The sequence below is a fragment of the Coptis chinensis genome, chromosome 4, assembly GCF_015680905.1.
Source record: "Coptis chinensis isolate HL-2020 chromosome 4, ASM1568090v1, whole genome shotgun sequence".
NCBI lineage: Eukaryota > Viridiplantae > Streptophyta > Magnoliopsida > Ranunculales > Ranunculaceae > Coptis > Coptis chinensis.
Window position 1 is genome coordinate 70,608,846 of NC_141459.1, and position 21,878 is coordinate 70,630,723.

Sequence of the window (21,878 nt, forward strand, 5' to 3'; positions counted from 1 at the left end):
CTATAACTTGTTTGGCATCCCCTTCATTAAAAGTACTGTTCCATTATTTCTGGTGTGAAAATTCCCCTGCTGGCTCAGCATCTAGTAATTTTGCTTATGCAGACGTATTATCCTTCTTCTTTCTTGAGCGAGCACCTTGAAAGCTTCCTTCATTGTCCTTTTCAGCCACAGCTAGAGTATCATGATAACCATCACTTTTAAAAGCATCATAAAACTTAATCTTCACCAAACCAAGTGGTGGGCAAATGGTGATGAATATGTTATTGTCTTGCTGCCCCTGCTAAGAAGCTCCAATGCAATCAATTACGCTCCCTGCATATGACATAAGAAGCATTTATAGATATCTCAAGCAAGATGCCCCTTAAGACTATGATGTGTGTTTTCTTAGTGTATGATTAAATTTATTTCAGCAGCCAATCATCTTCTTCAAGCTCGTATATTTTACTTGATGCTGAAGTTGATATTTAATTCGTCATATTAAATGGAATTTAAGCTTTTCAAAATTAGAACCAGTGAACTTATAGTAGCTGCTTTCTAAAGGTTAGATTTGAAGCTATTTGTTTTGTCTGTCATCTCAATACTACGAAAAAAAAATCAAGATAAATGTTTGAAAATGTAAAACTGGTAAAGAAAAAACTTACATGCTAGCTGGATCAGAATAGATGTTTTTATAAAGAACTTATATAGCAACCTTCGTCGTCCCATTCCATTTACCTACTTAATTGATTTGATTCTTGTAAGGGGAAAAGTAAAATTGATTTGGAGCCTTTTCTCATTGGTTTCTCTAGAAACAAATGAGATGACAATAATTACATACATATAATCTTTCAAATGGTCAATTTTTATTGTCATCAGGAACAAATACGATTGTCGAAAGTGCATCCGTGAATGATCAATTTGTCGTGAAACGGTAAGAGGCATAATAAATTGAACCAAGGCTCCAACTATGATGTATCTGTTCTGCCTTAGACTTGTCCCCTGCAGCCCCAAGTGCTACGTGTAAAGGGTAAAAATGATCTGGGTGGGGGTGTGCCTTTTTGCCATATGGGACCTTCTTTTCGTAATGGTTCACATCTTCGTATCTGCAAAACAATCCTTTCCAAGCTCAACATATAATTATAGAGGTCCCCTTGTTTATGAACATAAGTTACCAACAATGTTTTTCTCTATCTCCATATTTTTTCTAAATAATCAATGGAAAAACTTAGATTTTGAGTGCAGTTACCTTCCATTTAATAGAGACTCTTTGAGCCATGTATCAAAGACTTCAGCCAAAGAAACAACATGACCGTTACTCATACCCATTTCTCTTAAGTTGTGTAACACTTCTTGATCCAAATATAAGTACCCCTTCTTCTCTAAGAGGAGCCAATGCCTTGCCCATGTTATAGTGATAGGTTCCATCCTTGTTGGTTTGGATAGAAAGTTGACACACTGGAATGTCGGCATTGGGATACATGAGCATGGTGGGCACCCAAGCACCATGGTCGAGTTTGCGTCCTTTTTCTACATTTACGAGTTTAAAGCCGCTCGCTATCAACAACTCCTTTACTCTTATTGCTGGTCTGCTGCACCTGGTGCAGGGTACTTAATCTGGACCCGAACAGTCTACCTTATCTCACCAGCCATAACTATTCAATTGTATATAAGACAATGAACCCTTTATGAAGAGCAATGTGGCAAAACATAATATTGAATTAAAGGATTGAAAATTAAGTCTGGTCATGGTTCATTGGATTAACGCACCTGATACATGGATTTATGAAAACCATAAAAATCATAGATTGTGTCATTGGGACCATTTATGATGTTCACTGTCGGTTCTGAAGTCTCCCAATGCCCAGATGGTGATTTTTTTAGAGTAAGTAGGACTCTTAAAAGAAAGTGATTTATCACTGTAGGATCATCCCAAAACTATTTTCTCCCTGACCGCTCGATATAAAAAGACCAAGGTGCTTTATTATATATATATATATCAGGCTGGCTACGTCGACATACAGAAATGACATACATAATTGACATACGCAATCCTACCTACTTACATAATGAACTAAAAGCTGATTTTATAGAGATGTGATCTCCACAACATGGAGATCATCTCCACAAAAAATCAGCTCCTTTAAACATGTCTAATCCTACCAAAAATTGAGTTCAAATTAGAAATTTATCTGACGGTTCAGAATTTTAACACTCTTTTAACACTCTTTTGACAAGACTAGACACATCCGATTGAGCTAATTTTTTGTGGAGATACTATCTATGGTAGGTAGATAATATCTACCAAAAATTAGCCCTTAGAACAATGTGCAAGTTAGTTTTTGGATTGCATATGTCAATTTCGTATGTCATTTCTGTATGTCGACGTAGCCAGCCCATATATATATATATGCTGGCTACCTTGACAACTCCAAATGACAGACCATCTTGACCGCTTCTCTCAGTCGTCAGATCTTTCCCATATCTAAAGAAATCAACTGACAGATGTACTTTCAAAATTACAAAGGAAATGGTTAGATTCTTTTCCAGATTGAATTAGATTCTTGGGAGCAAAACCCACACCCTCTTCTTCTTCCTCAGTCTCTCATGACCACTTTTTCACATAAACCCACATCCACATTTTCATAGAAACCCACCACCACTATAGAGAACCCACCCACCACCATGTTTTTCTGTTAAAATCTTTGACCGCTCTCCACACCTAAAGAAAACAATTCAAGCTTGAAGTTTTTTACCTTTTCGGTGAATTATTTTTATTTTATTTTAGTGTATCAAGTGTTTGGAAGAAACCCACCCGCCCACTTTTCACATTTTTCATTTTTTCTAGTATTTGTGTGTGGTTAGTTTAATAGGCACACGCCTATAGATAGAGCGCAACTAATAGGCGCACACCCACCTTTAATTACTATTTAATTTTTTTTTAAGAGTTAAAATTAGCAATTTAATATGGGAGTCGCTTGATATTTATTTTGTTATGGTTCTGCATTTATTTGAGTATTACGTCGTTTGATATTTTTCTCGCTTTTTGTTTTTGCTAGAAATGGAAGGGAATGTTGGAGTTGTTGATGGGTAATATTATCGTTGTACGGATTCCCAAACTAAAGACATTGAGACATTAGTTGCTCCGCACTTAGGTATGAAGTTTAATATTGTTGATGAAGCAAAGACTTACTATAGAGAGTTTGGTAAACAGGAGGGATTTGAGATTTGTGTTCGGACTATAGATAAAAAAACAAACGGGGGTGGTGGTGGAATTGCCTTCTAGTTAGTTGTCTATTAATTGGTTTGCTAACGTGAGGGGGTCCATAACAAGGAAGAAGAAAGTGAAGGTGTAGCTTTGAGAAATACTTCGACTGTTAGGTGTGGTTGCCAAGCTAGAATGCGAGTTACAAAAAGAAAACTTAGAAATATATATGATGTGAGCTTGGCTGCAAACGACCATAGCCCCAGTTTCGTCACTCCATCAAAGAGGCAGTATATGAAAGGTAACAAAAATATGCCTGAAGCTGCGAAGTGTTTGACAGAGGGTTTTCATGACAACTACCTTTAGGGAAAATGGCAAACATTTTCCATGGGGAGGAGATTGGGTTTAGGAGAATGCATTGTTGGAACCACCATTACGATTTGATGAGAAAAATGCCTAAAGACAATGATGCTACTATTGTACTTCACTATTTTAGGCAAAACCGTGCTGAAAATCCTTAGTTCTACTATGTCGTTCAATTAGATACAAAAGGTGTTGTAGTAATTTTTTTTTGGGTTGATGGAAGGTCTCGTGTCCAATATGAGTACTTTGGGGAGGTTATATCTTTTGATACAACATATATAACTAATGTTTACGCTATGCATTTTGCCTCTTTTACTGGAGTCAACCACCACATGCTGTCTATTCAGTTTGGTTGTGCTTTGTTGCTTGATGAGACAGAAGAAACATTTGTATGGTTGTTTGAGACATGGCTTGGAGCTATGGGTGGCCGTCCACTAACTTCAATTCTTACTGACCAAGATTTAGCGATGACTGCAGCAGTTAGAAGGGTTTCCCTACTACTCAACATCAATTCTGTCTTTAGCACATTATGCAGAAATTTAATGAGAAATTGTCCTTTGTTTACCATAGTCTCGATACATTATGTTCAGAGCTTACATATATTATTGGAAGTAATTTAGGATTGTTGATTTTGAAATAGGTGGTCTGCACTACTATTGAAGTATGACTTGATTGAAAATGATTGGTTGACAAAAATATATAAAAATCATATGTCTTGGGTTCTGGCTTATCACAATGACATATTTTTTGTTAGTATGCATATGATAAGTGCTCAAAAAGTGCAATTTAACCATCGATTATTCCTCTTGTTTAGCCATCTTAGTGGACTAATAGTGTTTGTAAGTTATGTTTTATGATTCTACAGGTGAAAAAGAGAGTTTTGTGAAATATTAGAGAAAAAGGGGTAAAACGGAGCAATTCAGAGCATTAAGGGTCACATGAGAAGCCCGTGGACAATCATAGAGAAGGCCAAGGAATTGAAGTTATTAAAGATGCGACTTGGACCTATTTTAAAGCCTATTTGGAAGCCCAAGGCAAAAGGATTCGTTGCTTGGACCAAAGCCCGTAAAAGAGGATAGAAGGATAAAGCAAAAGAGGGAAAATAGACTTCTGCGTTTGGGACGCAAGGATCGTGTATCCAGACTCAATGCTCGCGTCTGAGATGCAAGGATCATGCGTCCAGACTCAATGCTCGCGTCTGAGATGCAAGGATCGTGCGTCCAGATGCATGAACCGACACTTTAGCCACTACCTTCTCAGTTTTGGAGACGAAGTTGGACTCTGAAAGAAGTTGATTTGTATTAGGAAACAAATGCTGGTTTGGAATGCTTCTAGAACTCATTGTAATCCCTATAAATAGATGACCTAAGTGCCTCATGTAATTTGCCAATTCACTTATATTCTTGTCTCCAGAACTTGAGGCAGAGAGAGATTAATAATAAAAGATTCGGTTTTAACTAGTCGAGTCTTGATAAGTTAGTCTTTCTAGTCTTATGTTCTTCGACTCTTCTTCTTCTCATTTTTTGTGTTCTTCCTTCTTTATGGAAGACTAATCTTCTCCTTCAAGGGAGGAGATAAAACCGATGCTTAAGGTTAATGATTCTTTTGGTTCATGATGTTCTTCAATCAGGTTAGTTCTTTATATTTTTAGTTATTAGTTCCATTGCCCACACCAAGGGATGAAAGTATAGAATAGGGTTTATGTTTTGCAATATTAATATCATGCTAGTGTTCTTCACTTTTCTTATAGTAGTATAGTTCTTTAGAGTTAGGAAAGTATTCTTTATGTTGCCTTAGAAAGGGTAGCTCAGGGAGTGACTGCCTAGGGGAAGTATTCTTTGTGTTTGCCTTAAGTGGTGATTCATTGAATGACTGCCCTATTAGGAAGTACTCCTTGATGTTGCTCTCGGTAATACATTGAATGGTTGCCCGAGCTTACATAAAAGGAAAGAAGATATTAATAGCATAAACATAGAAACAACCTTAAGTAGAGTTAATTGTTAACGATGTTTCGTCCAAGAGGGCATCGACACTCGCTCGATTGCCTAATTGTAGTCTACTTGTAAGAACAACCATGAAGCAGAAGGTCATAAATCAAAAGTATTGGTGGATCTAATCTCTTGAATTCCCTCTCTTATAAATTTTCAATAGTTTAGTTAGTTTAGTTTAGTTTAGCATTAGAATCTAAAATCTTTATAATCATAGTTTTTAATCCCTCAAACCCCCTTTCCAGTTCTGTCCTTCATATAACATACACTTAAAAGTGGAACGATACCCTACTCATCCTTTACTTATTGAGGGATAATTAGGTTTTGATACGCTTCTATTTTGTTCAACGACCATCATCCATCTACATCATCTATCTACCATCATCCATATACCATCTCATAAACACAAAAAGAAGTGAAGGTCAGCATACGACTGGGTGAAGTGAATCAATGAACTCTCAGTATGATCAATTCATTAGTTCGTTGACTATACTTATGCAATTTGTCCATGGTAACGAGAGGTCTTTAGAATCGATAGCAAGGAATAAAAGGGAATCTGATTACTGCACCAAACATACTTCTCGCATTATGGCTAAGGATGCTTTCCTTCTCAAGCATGCAGGCAAAGTTTATACCATTAGTGTTTTCAATAAATTTAAGAAACATTTAGAAAAGGCTAAGATGAAGTATAGAATTGTTGGAGAAGAGATAGACATACATGGAACAAGAATTTATACAATGAAGACAAGGGATATCAAGCAAACTTCAATTTGGAAAGTGACTTTTAATAGAGGAACCTTGGATGGTGACTATGTATGTAAGAATTTTCAGTTCGAAGGATTACTTTGTGCTCACATTTTCAAACTTTTTCAACATAATGACATCGAAGAGATTCCAAATCATTTTATTTTGAATCGGTAGACTCAAAATGCAAACACATATAGAGCGGTGTTTGATGGTAGCCTAGTGGCTGGTCATGCAGATTGTGAGCCTTTAAGAGTTGCCCATTGTATCAATGTTGCTACTTAATTGGCTTATGCTACATCTACTAGTGTTGAGACTTACGCATATTTTATTCAGAAGATGAGTGAAATCTCTATTGGAGTTTTGGAGCTCAAGGAAACTATCACCAACAATGAATAATGAAGCACCTCCAGTTGAAGAGCCTATAGTTGATACCTCACAGGTAATTTATTTTGTTTGTTTTTTTTTTTTAATCTTTGTAATGATAAAAATGTTATTTTTTCTTAACCCTTAAATCTTATTTTCAACTTTTGATTTTGAATCCCAACATTTCTCAAATGAAGGGGAGGAAGAAGAAGGCGGAGAGAATGAAAGGCCTTAGGGAGGTAACCTTAGAGAATCTAGGAAGAATGTGTAAAGCTTGTAATAAGATTGCTAAGCACGAGTCCAGAAATTGTCCAGAAAAATTAAAAAACAAGAGTGTGGAATGACATGTTTGTCGAGTGCCATGAGTTTTTTAAGAGATGTTCATTGACATGGAGTGTACCAGTGGGTGCTTATTGTCATGTTTTTTTGGGTGTTGTTTGTGGTGTTTCTTTGAATTGTAGGATTTTATATTAACTATCCTATTTTTTATTCCATTGGAGCTTACTGTCTTAATTTGCTATTTTGAAGAAGGTCTATTTTTGCATTGATGTTGTCTGTGGATGACTGTCTTTTACAGTTGCTTCAGAAGACCATCCATTTATCAAAAAATAAAAAATAAAAAATCATTTATATAAGCTATGCAGTTGATTACATGAACTTACAGTTGGAATATCTGAGAAATAAGAGCTTATAGTTGCTTTATAAGAGCTTACATAATCTATTTTTGTAAATGTCCACTGATTTCAGCAGATGTTGAGGATAGTTTTGATTTGCTTTCAGTTTAGATAGGATTGTGTTTACCAAGACAAAAACACTGAGTTGACAAAGGAAAGAGCAGAAAACATTTTGATCTTCTTCTACTAGTGCAACTTCCCTTGTCATTTGTGGCTCTAGTGAAAGGGCTGAAAGGGCTGGTATCAGGATTTTGATTCAAATATATATCGCCAATACCTACTGCATTCTCTGTAAAAAAGAGCTTGGGGGCAAGACTCATTGGTAGGGGATACATCGACATTTGATGCTACACTTTATGAAGGTAAACGATAATTGAAATGCAATTCCAACATAATATATTTATTTTTCCAGGTCCATGTCTAGTGTATTATTAAGTGGCATTTGATGCAAGTCCATGTCTAGTGTACGCATATCACAAGCACAACTACATGAGCAGAAAAAACATACCACATATTCAACTAATACACTTACAATTCTTAAAATTCAACTTGATTTACAGGAAAAAGTGATCTTTACATACATTCAAACTTCAATCTAAGACAATAACACATTAACCAGCCACTTAATAATACACAAAACCGCTAAGAGAAGACAAACCAACAACAACTTAAATATTAGCATTCCGATTGAGTGAATTTCCAAATCATTCATTATCCTCCTTGCACAAATAGAAGCTCGACTCTCAGTTGGGAAAAATGGTGGAGCTAGAGCAGAAGAATTTTTATATTTCAATTCATCAGTGATATTCGACGACGACGCGCTTCCAGAATTTTTTTCATTATCATCCACCCATTTAAAGAAACTACATCTCTCATTGACATACAAACAATCTAATTTTTTTTCAGAAATAGAGAAATGCCGTCCAGGATTCCTTGTGGTTCCCGAGATTCTCTTAAATATTGAACTTCCACATATTGGGCACCTCATTTCCTAGGGGAAAAAAAAATGAAAATTAACAAACTAAATACTGAATTTATGTTTACCAAATACAAGTTATTAAACATGAAATAACCATATATGGGTTTATGGTTGAGAATCGTATGCAAGTAATTAAAGGTGGGCATGCGCCTATTAGTTGTGCTCTATCTATAGGTGTGCGCCTATTAAACTAACCACACACAAATACTAGAAAAATTGAAAAACGTAAAAGGTGGGTGGGTGGGTGGGTTTCTTCCAAACACTTTATCACAGCCCGAATTTCTAAATAATTACAAAGTGAATATTTGAAATATAAATATCTCAAATATCGCTATATTCAATTCTCTAAAACGCGGGCTATGACGGGGTGGATACAACACATGCTAAAACCGAAAACCCACATCATAAAATAATCAACTTAACAATAAAAATCTCCAAAATTTCTCAACCATCACTTTATTAAAAGACTATCTTCCATCCCAATAAAACATCAACAACTCTAAGAATAAAAGTCTTCAACATCGTATTCTCTTGTCATATGAATATGAAACTACGTTATTACATACTTCCAATAAGAATCAGACCTAATAAAAGAAACTACCAGACTACTCCAAGGAAGAATCCAAATCAAACGTCGTGGTTCCGCTACCTTCCACCTATGTTCCCAAGAACACACCCACATTGCCAAAACAAAGCAAATATGGGTCAGCAAAATGGAATTTGTTGGTATGAGTAGACTAACAACATAAAAACATTTCCATACTTTAATTATCCAAACCACACTTTATATGTACCCATAACTTAATCATTCTCAGCTTGGAAGACAGGTAATTCCGTCATTTCAACCGACATAGTTTCTTCCCAAGCAAGACTTCCATTCTATTAACTCATTATAATAACTCATCTTAATAACTTAGTAATTAAATTAAATCCTACCGATATCCACTTCTATATAAGGGTAGGACACTATCCCTGCACAAAATATTATTAAGTCCTACCCTTCTGTAAATGGAAGTTAGAAATTCTAAATAACATATGTAGATAACCTATAAGTATTCAAATGCAAGTCCAAGCACACCCGCACAATCAAATTAATTTCTCTTATTAATTAATCAATTACTTTTCTTACATACCCACCCTTTAGTACCTATGTACCTTAGGTCATTCCCACCACATTCAATGAATACCCGGGTCATTCATAACACAATCAATGAATACCCAGTTATAACGCTAACGGGCCATTTATGGCACATTCAATAAATGCCCACCTATCACATGACATCTTCAGTCATAAAATCTCATTTCCAAAACTTGAGGCGTGGAGAGATTCTAAAAGGGTGTGGTAAATTTGTTGAAAACACTATTGAACTTTATTGTATATATTATTTCAGATAATGGAGGACTATCTTGTTTCTTGTATTATTGTTTACACGTTATTAATATATCGATGTCTAAGTGTCATAGCGTCGTATATCATAAAAGACTGAAATATCACATAGTAGTAAATACACGTATACATGAATATATATAAAGTCTTTGCATAAAGCCAAGCACGCTTATAGCCCTAGACCTATCCTAATAGACCAAATCATAATCCAAGTTAAAAGGCAAACTTGGTCAACTAGTCAAAGTCAACTCGGGTCAACTAGTCAAAGTTAACCCTAGTCAACAACAGTTAACCAGTCCTAAACTCATCTAACCCAAACACCCAAGGACTAAGGCCCAAAGTCTAAAACTTAAGCCCACACAAATGAGATTCTAAACAAAACCCTTAAGCCCACAAAGCTGTTTCGGCCCAAGCCCAACAAAACTAAAAACTCTCACTGTTCATCTTCCTCGCCAGCATCGCACCTCCACCATCCACCACCAAGGCAGCTACCACAACCACCACTCGCCACCACTATTAAACCTATCGGTTTTCATCCCTACCAAAAACCCAAACTACCTATACCCTCAAATCTCGATTCCCTCACTCCTCCCAAAATTGCATCTGAGGCCATTAACGCTCCTATGACAACTTCACCATCACTCAAACACAAGCAAACCACACCGAAACCACTCAGTTTCAATCCCCAACCAAAAGCCCAACGCTATTGTGTAATCAAACTTGATCCTCACAATCACATTTTTTGACGGCCATTAATGCTCTTTCAGAGCTCTTCAGAGTTTCAACAGCTTCAACAGTACACAACCCATAAAACTGAACATACCCAACTCAAACAGCAACCAACCGAAATCATTCAACAACCCATAGATAATCCAAACATTTCCACAGCTCAACAAATCAATATATATTCAGTTAACCATTTTTAACAATTAGACAAGATGATATTCAACAGGATAATCGACAGTAGATAACAATAATCAAAGTGATTTAATATTCAAAAGGATCAACAGTACGTATTCCAATTCCGCCGTATACAGAGTGAGCAGAAAAACACAAACTTAAAATAAGCAGAAAAGCAGAAAACTGATATCTTTATATCTTTGTCATTAAACCAAAAACAGACCGTCAGAGTGATAAGAGTAAGAAATTTCATGTTCAGTGAAGTGAAATATGTATTCTCTACTCACCCGTGATTAGCTCCGACTATCAGCTATCTATCCGAAAAATCTTCCTTTTCCTCTCTCAGTCAAACTCTTTTTCTTTCTCTATGTATAACTCTATGTGTTCCAAAAACTCTCCGTGTGAACTCCTTTTTGTTTTAAAACCCCTCGAAAACAAGGAAGGAAGATTTATCTTTTAACATATGGGGTTTCCTATCCTTAACTAATATCTATCCTATTTTTTGTTTTTGTTTTATCTATTATTATTATTTATTGTACTAGTAAATATATATAAAAAAAAAATGGGGTGTTATACACTTGATACACTAAAATAAAATAGAAATAACTCACCAAAAAGGTAAAAAAACTTCAAGCTTGAATTGTTTTCTTTAGGTAACGAGAGCGGTTGAAGGTTTTAATAGAAAAACATGGTGGTGGGTGGGTTCTTTGTAGTCGTGGTGGGTTTTTCTGAAAATGTGTTGTGGTTTATGTGAAAAAGTGGCGATGAGAGACTGAGGAAGAAGAAGAGGGTGTGGGTTTTGCTCCCAAGAATCTAATTCAATATGGAAAAGAATGTACAATTACCCATCTACACCCAACCATTTCCTTTGTAAGTTTGGAAGTACATCTGTCCGTTGATTTCTTTAGATTTGGGAAAGATCTGACGGCTGAGAGAAGCTGTCAAGGTAGCCAGCCCCTACCCCTCCAAACCCAAGAGTAGTCTTGGGTGCCCTCATAGTAAAAAAATAATTGTTTTTTTAATACTATAAATCCATTGCCATTTGGACCATAGTGAATCTTTCTTTGAAGCCATCCTGAAAACAAGACCGCAATATGCAACTTTGTTCTAAACTTTGCGGTCCATCATGTTGAACCTTCTTCCTTAAAGAATCTAAGAGCCAAATGACTATTAGATAATCTAAGATCGAGTTTGATGAGAAGTTAAATTATGAAGTTTCTTTTGCAGTGATGGCTAAGATTACCACATAAAATTAGACAACAAACCCACAATTTCTAGAATAGATTTAGGAAGCACACTAGTACATAAATGGGCTTCTGTGACTGTTTTGAAATGTTTTTTGTGACTGTCGAATCTAGAATTGTCACAAATATGTTTTTTCTACGAAAGGGTACATGTGTGGAGGATTATTTATGAATATTCCCCCAAAACACATACACATGCTCCCCAACTTTAAGTGACCGTCTTAGGGGGTATTTGTTTTTCATTACTTGTAAGCGCTACTACTTATTTATTCTCACTTTAAGTTGTGGACCACTTTTTTTTGGGTGTTTGTTTTTCAGCTACTTATAAGTGGTAAATCTTTTATTTGGTATATTTTTTATACTTATAAGTGTCAGAAGTGTAAGGGGAAAACTTGACATACAAAAACTTACAAAAGCTTATAAGTAGCAGACACTTATACGTAGTAAAACACTTATAAGTAGCAAAAAACAAACACCCTTTAGATAAATTAGAAGACCCATTTAATTTTTGGTCCCGCGTGCCGCAACTCCACTGAAAAGTAACTACTTCAAACACAACCCACCACGTTCTGTGCCTCATCTACACAAAAAAGAAGGTTCGATCTCCCACGACTCTCTCTCTTCACTCTGGCCATTAGGGCAGTGTCAACCCTGATATTTTGGTGGCCTAAAGCAAGACAATAGAATGTGGCCCTATATGCGTTAATGTTATCATTTTTTTAACTTGTGTTAATCAATATAATCCAAGAGAGAGCTAGTGAAGTGATTTTGTTACTTGACAGAGGAGTTTTATTTGTTTTTTTAGATATAGATAAAAGTTTGGGCTTTTTAATTGTGAGTTGGTTTAATATTTTTTTTTTAATTGTTTGTAACGAGTGGGGTAAGTATGACCAAAGAGTTTAATAAAGAGTTGGGTTCTCGGGGATTGTGAGTGATTTTGTTATTTGGCTGAGGAGTTTTATTTGTTTTTTTAGATATAGATAAAAGTTTGTGTTTTTTAATTGTGAGTTGGATTAGTGTTTTTCGTTTTTTTTAATTGTTTGTAATGAGTGGTGTAAGTATTGTCAAAGAGTTAATAAGGAGTTGGGTTCTCGGGGATTGTGAGTGATTTTGTTATTTGACAAAGGAGTTTTATTTGTTTTTTTTAGATAAAGATAAAAGTTTGGGTTTTCGTAAGTGTGAGTTGGTTTAGTGTTTTTTGTTTTTTTAATTGTTTGTAACTAGTGGGGTAAGTATTGCCAAAGAGTTTAATAAAGGGTTGGGTTCTCGGGGATTGTGAGTTATTTTGTTATTTGGCAGATGAGTTTTATTTATTTTTTTAGATACAGATAAAAGTTTGTGTTTTTTAATTATGAGTTGGTTTAGTGTTTTTTAATTGTTTGTAACGACTCAGGTAAGTATTGTCAAAGAGTTTAATAAGGAGTTGGGTTCTCGAGGACTGTGAGTGATTTTGTTATTTGATAGAGGAGTTTTATTTGTATTTTTAGATATAGAGAAAAGTTTGGGTTTTATATATAATTGTGAGTTGGTATAGTGTTTTTTGTTTTTTTTTAATTGTTTATAACGAGTGGGGTAAGTATTGCCAAAGAGTTTAATAAGAAGTTGGGTTCTTAGGGATTGAGGGTATAATTGAAATAGTGTGTTTATTTTTTGTCCTAGTGTGGCCCCTATTTTTTGTTTTGGTTTAGTGACCCAAAGCAACCGCTTGGGTCGCTTTGCCTTAGGGTTCGCACTAAGTTAGGATTTCCTATTTCAGATAGAGAATTTTGATTGGTTGGAAATTCCAAAAACCGTCAAGTTTTTAGTCGAACTCGATTTTTTAATCAGTGTTCATTAGCTCTTCCAAAGTTAGTGTTGTGGTTTGAAGATAAGGTTGGTTCTCGTCTCTAGATTTTGAACTTGTCGTACTAATTTTTTTTTTATTTTTTGAGTTCTATGCCAATTTTTTTTTCCAAGAACATATGAAGTTCAATTGATTGTGGTTATAATTTCTATGTATTCACACCTACTCTACCTTTATCAAATGAAAATATCCACTTAAATCAAGCAAGGTATGGGTTTCTGAATTTTTTGAAGGTTGTTTCTTTTATCACAATTTGTGCTTTATTCTTGATTTGATAATGTTGTCAGTTGCACTTTTATTCTTGGCTTGTAATGTTCTTTCTTTTTAAATTGTAAAGTATGAAACTTGTGAAATTGAATGGTGGCCCAACTAGCGATGGCCTGTAGCAGCCTGGTAAATGAATTTGTGCTTTATTTTGGGGGTGATAATGTGGTTACTAATTCAAGTATATTGTAGTGACCCTCTTTCTCTCTCTCTCACTCTCTCACTCAATCACTTTTTTTCCTCTTTTTTCTCTCTCCTTCTCACTATTCTCCCCTCTTTCCTTTCCCTAGCGGCCTCCTTTTTTCTCATCCCACCTCTTCTTTATATATACCTCTCCTCCCTTTCTAGGCCGTCCATCTATCGCATCATCGCATGGCTCTCCTTCATACTGTACGTATACCACGTCGTGGTCTAGGGTCCCGCGGTACTGATCTCGTACTTCCCCTCTTTTCCCTCTTATGTTGCGTCCTATCCGCTGCACCACTGACCTAGTCCAACTTCCAACACTATGCCACTACAAATTCCCCTTCTCGACTCCGCGGTCCTGTTAATGGATCCGGGGTCAAGAACTTTCCTGGATACTCTCTTTTCACTATGCACGTTTCCCTTTCCTCGATTTGTGTGTGTGATGGGACTACACTCATCACGCGCGTTTTTAGGACCCCCTCGTACCTCGCGCTTCCACGTGTCTCAATATGGTTGGCGGTCTACCCGACTCCTCGAATTCCCCAATGTCCATAATTACCTCTTTGCCCTCCCTTTGTTTAAACTTCCTTCTTCTCCCTCTTTTTCATTTTATTCCGCCCCTTCATCTTCTCTTTTCCACTGCTCCTCCATTTTTGCTCTCTTTCTATCTGTTTTCGGCTTGCGTGCGCTCCTTCGGTCTTCCAGCGGTTCTTCCACTTCCCATTCACCCTAAGTAGCATCTCCGCCTCCCTCTGCCCCTACAGCGGCCCTCTCCACCTCCGGCCACCCAGCCTCGTTGCTTCCTCCACCTTCACGTTGTCGCCGCCCTAATTTAGACGCTATTAGGGCTGCTTATAGCATCCCAGCCAACATAACTCTAGAGCACATGCCATCCATCACACACTACCCGCACTTAGTTCCCCGTCGCCCCGGTCACCTTGTGGTCACAGTGGGTCAAATTATTGTCAGTCTACGGCTGCCCCTCACTTTCTTGGATGTCGAGGTGTGCAATCACTTCAACATCCCCCCTGCCAAGGCATAGGAAACTTTTGGAGGACTATGTATGCCGTGAATGCATACAATAGAACCGGCGAGCCCAAAATCACCAGCTGAGACACCTTCTCCCACTACTTCCTTAAGAAAAGCACTAAAGACGTCGGCGTAGGATACCAGTCTTTTTGTGTACGCCCTCAGAAACTACCCCTCTTGCTCCGCATTACATCCTTAGACAAAGTGTGGCACCATTACCCTTTATATGTATCAGGACAATTTCTGTCTGTGGACCTTCCTTCTGATTTACATCTTAACCACCTTGCCTTCATCCCCCACGGTAAGTAACCTTGTTTTTCTCTTCTTCCTTATTGCATTGTTACCATTATGCTCTAACACGCTGCTTTTCCCTGTGTTGTAGGTTGGCGGTCGGGACTCCAAATCCCAATTCTACTCTGGCATATCTTATCCCATTTTCCAAAGACTCCGAGACCTTGGTCCCACTCAAGCCAGTCACCTCGGCATCCACCCTACCACCGCCACCCCGCTGTTGCAAATTCCCTGTCTACAAACCTTTCGTGGCTTCTCAGCTCCATTTTACCGCCCTCTCCCTCCAAAAGAGCGAAAACCCAGAGCCTCCCCGCCTACCCGAAAAAGATCCCACCTTTCGTCATCCCACCACCGTCGTCCTCGCACCTCCTCTCAATCCATAAGATCTCAGGACTCTCCCGCCACCTTTGCGCCCGAAGACATCCCTTCATACCGCTCCATTTCCAACTAGGACGACCAGTATACTTCTCTTCACTCCCCCACCGACGTCCATAAATAAAAGCTTTTTGACAGTGACTCTGAGGACGATGAGCTAGGTGACTGAGATTTCCCCAACTGAGGTAGTGGCTTCTACCGAAATGCCCCCGTCCAAGCGACAACGGACCTTAGCCTCTGACGGGTCAATCCCTGTAGTTCTGCGGACCTCCGAATCTGAAGCACCTGCCCCCTTCCCGTCGTCACTTCCACCCGCAGTCTCTTCTCCATGCGGCCGCCGACCTGGCAAAGAACCGATTCCACCGGCAGCTTCGATTTCTGAATCGGCCCCTGCGGAAGACTTCTGCCCTATTTTAAATGTGCGCAACCTCCGAGTATCCACAGCTGACTACGCCTTAGACAATGCGGCGGTAGCCTCCTCCCTATTTTACAACACCCATCTGCCTAGGGACATCGCCTACGCCGATGGGGGTTTGTTTGACACCCACTGCACCTCTTTTTATACTAACTGGGCACGGGTAAGCCCCTCTCTCATTTTTTTTTTTTTTTTTTTGTACCTCTCTATTTTTGTTTCTAGGTAAGCTTGGACATTTCCTTCATGATCCGTGGTCTTCTCAGCACCAAGAACAAGTTGGCTGCCTTGGAGAAAGAGGTCAACGACCCTTCTAGTTTGAAGGCTGCATACGCAGGGCTTCAATCTGAGCTAGCCTCTGCTAACTTAGCCAAACTCAAGGCCCAGGACGAACTGCAGTCCGCGGAATCTTCACACCAGCACTATATGGATGCTGTCAACGACCGTCTGAGTCGCCAGCGGGAAATGCTCCTTGAAGAACATCAGCTCACCCTATCTGCTTTAGCCCAGCAACACCAAGCTGCCCTCGACACCCTCTCTCAATAACAGAAAGATGCTACCGCCGCCCTACTTTAGCAACATCAGGATGACATGGCTATTATTCGCAAACGCTTCAAGCTTCTTGTTGACAAAAGGGTAACCAAGAAAATCCAGGAAGAGCTTGCCCGCCTCACCCAAGAGGACGGATCCTGCCCGAAAAGCCCTGCACCCCAGCTGCGGCCCCTTCCAAAGATGCCGAGGAAGAAGTGACCGCCACCGATAACCTTCCCTGCTCTCCAGTGTATGAAGAGATTTCCAACCCTACTGCGGCTACCGATGAGACCCTTGCTGAGACACTAGAGAACATTGCTGCCGCACACACCACTGCACCTTCTGAAGAAGCCTTTGATGTCCTACTTGCCACCGACTCTCCCTCCGAGAAGCGCTAAAAATACTCTATGTTTTCCACACCTTTTGTAATAAGTCATTTTATCCCATCTAGGCCACTGATGGCAGTACAATTGTTGTGTTTATGTTTGAATATTAATCTCTTTCATGTGTGATGTTTGATTTTGCTTGGCATATCTATCATCTCTCCCCCTATGGTTTGGTCTCTTTACCTTACTTCGATGTAACTCTTGCCCTGTCTTTTTCTCGATGTTTGGCTACTCGATCCACCAACTTTAAGCCAGCCTCCATGCTCCTCGACTAGTTCCTTGCATTAGTGATGGGCTCATTCCTCTCGTTGTTTTTATGATGGTTGAGTATATCTACAAATGACTCCAACTCCCCTCTAACTCTCTCCATGTTTGGGCCTCATGCCCCCACGTGGTGCTAGTATCCCTACTCCGTGAAGGGCTCGCCCCGCTCCGCAGACTCTATCCTTTTATCAACGAAGGCTCCTCCCCTCCACTATCTCTCTCCGTACTAGGACTTCGTGTCCCCTTTGCGATTTGCACCGCTCCTCCGCAGAGGGCTCATCCTACTCCGCGGTTCTGCAATCTCAGTAAGTCCCTTGAGGCAATTCATCTTGCCCCGGGCTCATCTCTAGCCTCGTATCAGCGAAGGGCTCATCCCCTCCGCTGTCTCTCTCTCCATCCTTGGGCTCCATGCCCCACGCACTATTTGTGCCTTTATCCCGCTTTGCGGGTTTCATAGTTTTTGAAAAACCATTGGGGACCCTCCGCGGTCTCGTTGGTATTTCATGTCTCGTAGTTATTTTGGACTCCTACCTCTATAAATGATGATTTCTTCTCAAAAGTACTATTGCATTATATATTTACATACAGTGCCAAATTCAGGCAATAGATTTCCATTACATTCAAGTGTGAATTTTTTTTAACATTCTCACATTCCACGGCTTCTCTATCAGTTTGCCTTCTTGTGTCCGCAACCTGTAGGTGCCCGCCCCTCCAATATCCACCACCATGTAAGGTCCTTCCCAGTTCAAACCCAGCTTTCCATCTTTCTCTTTCCTGGTGCTAGGTGTCACTAGGCGGAGCACCAGGTTGCCTATGTGGAACTGCCTTGGCTTGACCCTCCTGTTGTATTGTTTTTGCAATCTCTGGTGGTACTCCTCCAGCCTTATATGAGCAATGTCTCTTCTTTCCTCTACTAGATTCATATCTGCTGCTAAGATTCTCCAGTTTGAACCCTCCTCCACGACCTTTGTTTGCATTGTAGCTGCCACCATCTTCGACGGGATCATGGCCTCCACCCCATAAGCCAATGAAAATGAGGTATCTTGGGTGGATGACCGAGGTGTGGTCCAGTAGGCCCATAATACATGACTAAGCTCGTCGGCCCACGCCCCCTTCTTATCCTCCAACTTCCTCTTTAGCTTGTTCATGATAGTTTTGTTGGAGGACTCTGCCTGTCCGTTGCCCTCGGGGTTGTAAGGGGCCGAGAACCCCTGCCTTACTTTGTAGGTTTGCAAGAACCTGGCCACCTTTGCTCCTGTAAACTGAGTTCCATTGTCTGCAATGATGGCATACGACAACCCAAACTTGCAGATAATATTCTCCTATAAAAACTTGATGACTTGCGCTTCCTTCACCTGCTGCAGGGGTACGTCTTCAATCCATTTTGTGAATAATCCGTGGCTGCGAGCATGAACCTCCTTTTACCACTGGCCATGGGCAGCGGTCCCACTATATCCATTGCCCACATAGCAAAAGGCCACGGACTTGAGACATTGTGAAGGGGTTCAACAGGGGCGAATATCAACTGTGCAAATCTCTGACATTTGTCACATCTCTTAGCAAATTCCACAACATCCCTCTTCATGTGGGGCCAAAAATACCCCTGTGTCAGTAGCCGATGTGCCGTCGTTCTCCCCGCTGAATGGCTCCCGCAATCCCCCTCGTGTAGTTCTGCCAACACCTCCTGGGATAGTCGCGGACCTAAATATTTTAGAAGTGGTCCATTGAAGTTTTTCCGATATAACTCTCCTTCCAGTAGAACGTATCTCTGAGAAGTCTGCTCCCATCTCCTTATTTCCTTTTTATCCGTGACTTCCTTTCCTGCCAAAAAGTCTTTAATAGGCTCCATCCAACCCTCATTCTCTTCCGCGACCTGAAAAATCTCTATCTCATCCTCAATGCTCGGTTTCTCCAACCTTCCCACGTGTATTATTCTTTCCTCCGACCCGGGAATTGCAGCTGCTACATATGATAGGGCATTGGCGTGTCTGTTCTCTCCCCGACCCAAATGAAGGAAACAGAGTTTTGTGAATTTCTCGGCTCGTTTACGCACCACATCCAAATATCTTGCCATCCTGGGGCATCGAGCGGTGAACCCCCCATTAACTTGACACACCATTAAGTTTGAGTCAGAATAGACTGTCAGCTCCTTCACTCCCAAATCCTCGGCCATTCTCAAACCTGCGATTACCGCTTCGTACTCTACCTCATTGCTGGATGCTGCAAACCCGAGTTTCATGGTTTGCTCTATTCTGCTATTATCAGGTGTAACCAACACGACTCCTATGCCGCTGCATGCGTCGGTAGCCGATCCATCCGCGAATACCCTCCACCCATTCCTCTTATCCCACGGGTCTAGAAGGTCTAGATCACTCTCCCGTTCCGGTTCCATAATCATTTCCTCTCCCCACGTGGGATCCTCTGCGGGAAACTCTGCCAGAAACTCAGCTACCGCTTGCGCCTTCTCTGCGGTTCTTATCTGATACTGTATCTCATAGGAACTCAGCATCACTGCCCACTTCAACATTCTAGCAGATTTTTCTGTTCTCAGTGCTTGTCTCAGAGGCAAATTCGTTACCACCACCACCACATGTGCTTCAAAGTAGGGTTTCAGCTTCAGGGTTGAAAAAACAAATGCCAAGGCATACCTCTCGATCCTACTATATCGCGTCTCTGCATCTAACAGAGTCTTGCTCTAAAAATATACCGGCTTCTCCGCCTTGTCGACCACCCGAACTAGAACCGAGCTGACTGCATACTCCGTGGCCCCCAAGTACAAATACAACTTCTCCCCGGTCTTGGGCCGTGACAGCAAAGGCGCTTTGCCCAAATATTTTTTCAATTCTTGGAATGCCTCCTCACACTCCGCAGTCCATGCAAAATCCGGTGTGCTCCTCAACAGTTGGTACAGTGGTCTGCACTTATCAGATGACTTGGAAATGAATCTATTCAGAGCCGTGACCCTTCCTGCTAACCGCTATACTTCCTTCACGCTCCGTGGAGATGGCATCTCTACCAGGGACCTTATCTGCTCGGGGTTAGCCTCGATTCCCCTATAAGTAACAATGTACCCCAAAATCTTTCCTGTAGTCACCCCGAAAGTACACTTCTCAGGGTTCATTTTCAAGTTGTACTTACGTAGTATCCCGAAGGTTTCTCGCAACCGCTCGATATGTTCCTCTTCTGACATACTTTTCTCCACCATGTCGTCTATATAAATCTCAATTCCCTTCTGAATCTTGCTTTCGAACATTTTCTCACCCAACCGCTAGAAGGTTGCCCCTGCATTTTTCAAACCAAACGGCATCCTCATATAGCAGTAAGTTACGCCCTCCACCATAAACGAGATCTTCTCCTGATCGGGCCCATACATCACGACCTGATTATACCCCATCGACGCGTCTATGAAGGAAAAAATCTTGAACCCGGCCGTCCTGTCCACCAGCTCATCTACTCGCGGCATGGGATAGCTGTCCTTTGGACACTCTTGATTTACATCAGTAAAGTCTACGCACATACGCACTTTCCCATTCTTTTTTGGTACCGCGACTATATTAGATAACCAGTCTGTGAACTTTACCTCTCAGATTATTTCCGCCCCTTTCAATCTTGCGACCTCTTCCCGGATCCCTTCAGCATACTTTGGTCTAATACTGCGGATCTTTTGCCTCACGGGTTTGGCATTCTCTTTCATATGCAAGTGATGACATGCAAACTCGGGATCCAACCCAGTAACATCCTCTATTGTCCAAGCGAAGACATATCTATTATCTGACAAAAACTGTATCAACTTACCACTCCACTCCTTGGGCAAACTAGATCCTATCGATGTGAACTTCTCCTCTTCCCCTATCCCAATATTCACCATCTCTATCTCGTCGAGCGTTTTTGGATCTGTTGTTGTCTCACCCTCCCCCTCTCTCGAGGTGCATTGTAATTGTTATGCCAGCCTCTTCTTAGGATTGGAAGCCTCTCTTTCTGATCCGCCGATCAACCGCTTCACGGTTCTCCGATGACTAGTTTTTTGCCGTAACTTGATCACCGTAGACCTCATACATGCCAGTAGGGGTGGAGAATCATATTACCTGATAATACGTTGATGGGACCGCCTTCATCTCGTGAATTCACCGCCTTCCCAAGATTGCATTGTATTGCGAAGCCGAATCCACCACCATGAAACGGGCGAAAACTGTCACCAGCCTAGTTGTCACGGGCAGTAAGAGTTCCCCCATGGGCTCTGTCATACTTCCGTTAAATCCATACAAATTAGTTCGTGAAGGACGCAACTACTTAGGATCAACTCCCATTTCCTCCAAGGCACCTCTGAACAACAGATCTACTGCACTCCCATAATCAATCAACACCCTTTTCACCATGTAATTCCCCATTGCCACTGTAATGACCAATGCGTCTTCATGTAGTGAGTCCACTATTCGAAGGTCCGCATTGCTAAACACGATTCTATCTTTTT

The 21,878-nt window shown here is 40.2% G+C and overlaps 1 protein-coding gene and 1 pseudogene across 1 annotated transcript; both read right to left on the reverse strand.

Annotated features, from left to right (window-relative positions):
- Positions 1 to 892: 892 nt before the first annotated feature.
- Positions 893 to 15,705, reverse strand: LOC147504622 (4,5-DOPA dioxygenase extradiol-like; annotated as a pseudogene).
- A 1,191-nt stretch (positions 15,706 to 16,896) lies between these two features.
- On the reverse strand, positions 16,897 to 20,612 carry LOC147504623 (uncharacterized). The gene is made up of 5 exons (XM_086605285.1): positions 20,431 to 20,612; positions 20,115 to 20,322; positions 18,833 to 20,021; positions 18,058 to 18,683; positions 16,897 to 17,151 (listed from the first exon to the last, which is right to left on the reverse strand). Exons 1-5 carry the CDS (start codon positions 20,610 to 20,612, stop codon positions 16,897 to 16,899), a joined length of 2,460 nt encoding a protein of 819 aa, XP_086461411.1.
- Positions 20,613 to 21,878: the final 1,266 nt, after the last annotated feature.

Coding starts and splice junctions, on each gene's coding strand:
- LOC147504623 (XM_086605285.1), bottom strand. CDS start 20,612: ATGGTGGAGAAAAGTATGTCAGAAGAGGAACATATCGAGCGGTTGCGA. Junction 20,323..20,430: donor GCTAACCCCGAGCAGATAAG/GTCCCTGGTAGA, acceptor TGATAAGTGCAG/ACCACTGTACCAACTGTTGA. Junction 17,152..18,057: donor TGATAGAGAAGCCGTGGAAT/GTGAGAATGTTA, acceptor GAGTATTTTTAG/CGCTTCTCGGAGGGAGAGTC.